Consider the following 6371-nt stretch of genomic DNA (forward strand, 5'->3'; position numbering starts at 1 on the left):
GAACGCCTTCTCCTGCGCGACCCCAAAGAAATAAGTGGGTCTCGCCTGGGCGAGAAAAGAATCCAAGTGAGAACCTTGCCTCCTCGGTCACCGTTGCCCCCTAGGAATCCCAGCCGCTTCTCAGTCCTGCTTCCCCGCGGGGCCGGACGCAGTGCCCAAGCCGCCCTGCGGATGGGGCGGGCGGGGAACAAGCACCCAAGCCGCGGGTGACCAGCGCCGCCCGCCCCGCTCAGCGCAGGGACCGGGCGGGCAGAGGATGCGAGGCGGAGGGACTTGGGAGCAGGTCCCGAGACTGCCCAGGGCGCGCTAGGTTCCAACTTGGATGGCCCGGAGTCCGCTTCAGCTCCTGGGACAGCTTCGCCGCGCGGAGTGAGCTGCCAGCGGAACCTGGGGGCGGGGACCTTAGGCGGAGGCTGCCCGGGGGAGAGCCGGGGTCAGGAGGGGGCGCGCTTTCTCCCTGCGGGTCTCAGTAATGAGGAGATTGAGTTTGTGGTGGCTGCTGAGCAGGGTCTGTCTGCTGCTGCCGCCGCCCTGCGCACTGGTGCTGGCCGGGGTGCCCGGCTCCTCCTCGCACCCGCAACCCTGCCAGATCCTCAAGCGCATCGGACACGCGGTGAGGGTGGGCGCGGTGCACTTGCAGCCCTGGACCACGGCCCCCCGCACGGCCAGCCGCGCCCCGGACGGCAGCCGGACAGGCGCCCAGCGAGATGAACCTGAGCCAGGTACTTGGCGGCCCCCGGCGCCCTCGCCGGGCGCACGCTGGTTGGGGAGCGCCCTGTATGGCCGGGGGCCGCCGGGCGCACGGAAGCCCGGGGAGGGCGACCGGGCCGAGACCCTGTGGCCTCGGGATGCCCTCCTCTTCGCCGTGGACAACCTGAACCGAGTGGAAGGGCTGCTGCCCTACAACCTGTCTTTGGAAGTAGTGATGGCCATCGAGGCGGGCCTGGGCGATCTGCCGCTCTTGCCCTTCTCCTCCCCTAGCTCGCCGTGGAGCAGTGACCCTTTCTCCTTTCTGCAGAGCGTGTGTCACACCGTGGTGGTGCAAGGGGTATCGGCGCTGCTCGCCTTCCCCCAGGGCCTGGGCGAGATGATGGAGCTCGACTTGGTCAGCTCCGTCCTGCACATTCCAGTTATCAGCATCGTGCGCCACGAGTTTCCGCGGGAGAGTCAGGTGAGAGGAGTCTGGGGCGTGGAGTGGAGATGGGCACCGCTGGGGGCCGGGATGGTAGCGGGGGCGGAGGGTGGGCGGAGGAAGAGAACGCGGATGAAGACCTGAGGGTCGTGGGGCTTTGCAACTTTGATATTGTTTAAGGATCGGACCATATCCGTAGCTTACAGGTAGAAGGGTCTCAGTAGAAGTAAAATAAAACATTTTAAAGCGCAGATGGAAATAAAATGAGAGGTAGAGTAGCAGATGGAAGTAAGGAAGTGGGAGAATATGCGAAAAAATCTTCACGTTTTGACCAGTTGGGAGAAACATAGTGGATACCCTATGGAAGTATTGAATAGAAGTCGAAGTTCTAATGACTAGCGCGGGGAATGGACACAGAAGATCCCAGACTGCCAGAGTCTTTCACTCCCCTGAGGAACTCTAAAAGCACCTGTCGGAAAGAGCACCTGCCCCTTCCGACTTCTTTAGACGATGTCCCTGAGCTTTAGGCGACGGTGTAAAGAAGAAAACACCTCCCTCTGAATTCCTTTGAGTAAACAGGAAATCTGCAATTAGTACAGAAACAATAAGTAGAGTGGTTAATTAGTCTTGGGTATTGAAAGGCATTAGAAATATTATCTGATACCGTAAAAATGGACGGGAGGACTCATTTGGGATTGTTTCTTTGTCCCTACTCTCTCTCTGTGTGATATGGGTTCAAAGACTGGCTATATTTAGTTGTGTTCAGCCCATTTCTGCTCCAATTATCTAGAAGTAAAGAAGACTATAATGATTCAGTTTCCTATGGGTTAACAATATATATATATAGTTTCAATAAAGGAAGCTACTTGAGAACTTAACTGTTGACAATAAGATAAATATTTACAGAGAAGGTGGGGTCCTTTTAGCAATAGGAGTTTTCTGCATTTTGTGCATTATTTTTTAATAAAATATCAAGCATGATTGAGTCTTGCACAAAGTATTTATGAAACAAATAGGTAGTTGGTGTTGGTCCCATTTTAAAAACTGAGAAACTGAGGAAAGTTCTGGGGCTTGATCAACATTGGTTGGTGTACTAATAATAGAGTCCAGACTCGGGAGAATTTCTAACTCTATATCATTTTCATTCTATCACTGTAGCTGGAAAAAAATATTTCTAATCTCTCTTCCACTTTCGATATATATACAGAGATAAAAATATAAAATGAGTAAGAGCGAATATATGTGAAAAGTTTGATCAAATCTATGTGTAAAATATAAACAGAGTACTAAAGGTTTCTTTTCTAGAAAAATGAATCTTACATTTTTAATTTTAGGAAGGGCAGCCTCAGGCCACTTTCAGCAGTTGCCCAGAAGATTTCTATTTAATGCTGAACTGTAGAGATTTGATCTGCAGAGTGCAGGCTAATTAACTTTTATCTGAAATATTTCCGTCACCTGAATCTGAATGACTGTAGGCAGCAGATGGGAAGGCATGGAAAACACAGGTGCACAACGCTGCCAATGCCCAGTGTTATAAACATGAAATTGCATCCATAGGGTGTATCATTATTAATAGATATGCAGAATAAGATCTAACAAATGCAAGAGTCAGCATCACTTGCTTCTCATCATTGCTTCTTTATTACCTAATACTTCATACATGCCAATAGTGTTCACATTCTCCAGACTCCTTTCCATTTGTAGATTGTTTGGCAAGAGTCTTAAATAGCAAGAATTTTCCCCAAAATTAGTGTTCCTTAGTTAGAAGTGAAATTGTCTGTGCTCCATGATGAATTTTTGTAGTATACAGCACACTACAACTTGGAGACCAGAGAAACTGTGAAGAAGCATCTAGAATAAGTAAATTTCAAAGCTTTAGGACCACTGAAGGACGAAGAGTCCTCCAGGGACAACCCTTGCAAGCTGACAATAAAATAAATACTATGTCAAGCACATTTACTTCTGTATTTCAATTCAGAAGTGTATTTTAAATCACTGTTGTCATTGTTACTTTCATGACACACATCTTGAAAGGGAGGGATTATTTTATTAACTCAGATCTAGTTTGGCCAACTGAGGACATTTTCTTTCATTTATCTTTGTATTTTAAATTCAAACATATCTAACCTGTCTTACTTTTAGTATATAATTTAAATGTCATTCTATAATGTCCTATATTTAAAATGTCCAGCTCAATGTCAAGTCACTGTAACATGTAATCTTAGGATATGACCACCATCTGCTTTCAGCAAAAATAATAACTGATCTTCCCCTGGCTTCTGAAAAGTGGACCTTTCTCTAATACAATGATGTGATTTTTTTTTTAAACTTTCTAAATATAAAAGAATGATGAAGTCATTTTACACATTAAATCAAATGGACTTAATTTAGCCACTGTCCTTATTAGAATCTATGCCCAGTGACCTAATTTGTTGACTGTGCCAGTGCATGATTAAAGGATTCTAGAAGAGAGGGGACTTGTCCACACAATCAGACAAATCAAAATTGCTTTTAGAGCAGGAGCAGCCACAATGTTTTCTCCCACTTTCTTTTGGGCTACTGATTTCTTTCACATGAAACCTTTAATTAGTAAATAATGGTTTTGATAACATCCTGCCACAACTCCTGAATGGAAAGAGATACCACTGATATGATCAAACCCCTGAGAGTAGCATAGTCGTTTTATTTCAGTATACTATTTATTTGAAACATAAACACATAGGTTCATCAGCTTGGAAGGAACCAACTTCCTTCAATCAGGGAAATCCATTAAAATTAGATAGTTAGCTACCCACTTTTGGAAACCGTACGTGTATTATCACTACATAATAAAAGCTTAATACAACATTACATATAGGATAGAGTCAAAGCATGCTTCTACCCCCAAAATTCTGACTTTATCACACCCAAACCTCCACTTGAGGCCAACTAAATTCTGTTCCCATGACCTTCAAATAATGATTCTGCACATGGATGCAGTTAACATTTACATTTAAGTAACATTCAGCTCCTCCCGTTCTTTCTTTCTCTTCACTCCCCTGCTACTTTTTCTTCTGAGAGTTTGTATTGTTTCTCCAAAGTTAATGCCTCAAATTTACCTACCGAGGTAGTGACAGATACACATTTCTTTCTAAAATGTGTATCTCATGTTAATTCCATATTGGTTTCATTAGGCAGAGTTAATGGAGTATTATAATTGGCTTAGATTCAAACCCACGCAATTAAAAGGTGACCACACTACTATTTTCTTCTCTTGTTGAATGTACCATGTGCCTGTCTCACGAGCCATATATGCTAACTAATTAGCATATGTTTTTTCCCATGGAAATATAAGTGTTTTGGATGGTCCATTTTTATAATACAGGGCTAAGTACTGAATTCTGTTTATTAGAATTTCGCTGGCATGGTGCCACTTTTGTAAGGTACAAGGGACAAAGCAGTGATATCACAATATAACTTACGTGCCTCATGAGGGGACAAGTAAAGGACATTTATTTTTAAAACATCTGATCTCAACTGTGGTGGTTTTCCTTGACTTTCTCTCTTCAAGGCACTGTTCTTTCTCCTCTGGGGGAAATGTATTCTGCAATTTATGATGAATGGCTGATAGTAGCACCTAATTGTTGCTGACTTGAAGATAAATAATTTCAAATTAAATGTCAAGTGATGCAAAACTTTTCTTAGCAGTGATCTTTTACACGTTCCTCTTGAAAAACAGAGACCTGGGATTAATTTGGAATTTCTATTCTGGGAATTTTGTTTACAATGCTTACTTATTTTTCTAGATAAATAGAGCAGAAGAGACTGGCACACACCATTCATTGGGCAATTAATCTGTCTCACCCCTTTTCTTTGCGCCTGCCATAGAATAGTCATAGAGAATCTTGGGTCTTGATCTCCTTGGCTATTACATCTTGGAGTTAACTTATGACTGAATCAACTGAAAACCAATTTTGGTGTCTAATTCCTTAATGTTTTATTTTCTGGTGTGGCAGAAATCACCTTGGATTTTGTGCCACTAGATTTTATTTCATGAATACCTCCAGTCACATTCCAGTCATGTTGGTTAAACGAGCATGACATAATGGAAGGTATATTAAACAGTACTCAAAAAAAGACTCAGTGTACCTCTGCCTCTTACTGGCCATGGAATCTTAGTGACTCTATCTGTGAGCATCTAGGCTTGTCAATCAAAAGAAGGTTACTTTACCAATCTGACAGAGTTATTGTGTGAATCAAATAAGAAAGTGAAGTACTTTGGAAAAATTTATAATGTTGGCTAAATAACCAGTAGAGAGGTGTCGGTTTTGATCTGATAAGAATCATTCTAGTCCTAATTCACCACTAATTCTCCATTAGTTGCTACTAATCAAAATAGAATGTGATTCACAGTGTAACATGTCTTCATCTTCCACCTTACTCTCTACCCACTCCCTCATTTTATTTCTCTTAAAAAAAAAAAAAGTAAGTGGGTTTAGCACCCACCTGCGAAAAGAACTGTGATCCTAACTAGCTTGCACCCTTGCCTAGGATTAGAAGACATGCCATAGGTACTGTCTCTATACCAATAGCAAATCTTTATAAATGCACATCATCAATGCAGTTTCTAGAGCCTTAGGTATTGCCATAGAAGCTTCAATAAGATGCCCAAGGTTTTTCAGAAATGTTGGTCTCTCTCATTTCTCCTATAGGAGAAATTATAGTAAATTCCTCATGAGACAATGGACACACAGTCTAACCTCTCTACCCAACTCCGCCTACCATACCACTAAGCCCACTGTTCGGCTCATCTGACATTATTTTCTTGGCAAGTCTTTCTTAATGAAGAAGGCAGTGCGTTGGTTCATATTTGGTTCATACTGGCACAAGCTCCTTATCTCATCTTGGATAGACAACGGTTTGCAAACCAGCTACTTTGAGTATCATTGCCCTAGGCAAATATGTGGAGCTCTCATAACAAGGCATTTTACACTTTAGTGGCACCACTAAATGCAGAGATGAGAATCTCATTGTCTTTTCTCCTGCCTACTCTAGCTACTCCCATTCACATACACAAAAGAGTAGAGAAACAGTACAGCACTAGAAATGGGATGCAGAATCTCTAAAACTAGGCAAGAAGGAAGAAAGAACATCTCAGCGTCTGCCACATTGCTTTCTGAGTAAATGCATGAAAAACAAACTAATGGCAATCTTTAAGCCACTCATTTCTTTCTCAGATCTTTCCTGTATGGGAAGGTGG

The 6371-nt window shown here is 43.2% G+C and overlaps 1 protein-coding gene across 1 annotated transcript in view; it reads left to right on the top strand.

Moving 5' to 3' along the window:
- Nucleotides 1–472: 472 nt before the first annotated feature.
- GRIN3A (glutamate ionotropic receptor NMDA type subunit 3A) overlaps nucleotides 473–6371 on the top strand; it is a gene marked incomplete at both ends in the record, with an annotated part of 149463 nt that continues 143564 nt past the window's right edge. Inside the window, one exon of the mRNA XM_082655896.1 lies at nucleotides 473–1171. Within this exon, the coding sequence (XP_082512022.1) occupies nucleotides 473–1171 (699 nt within the window). The remainder of the gene's footprint in view (nucleotides 1172–6371) is intronic.

The sequence above is a fragment of the Grampus griseus genome (assembly GCF_964374135.1).
Source record: "Grampus griseus genome assembly, chromosome: 6".
Classification (NCBI taxonomy): Eukaryota; Metazoa; Chordata; class Mammalia; order Artiodactyla; family Delphinidae; genus Grampus; species Grampus griseus.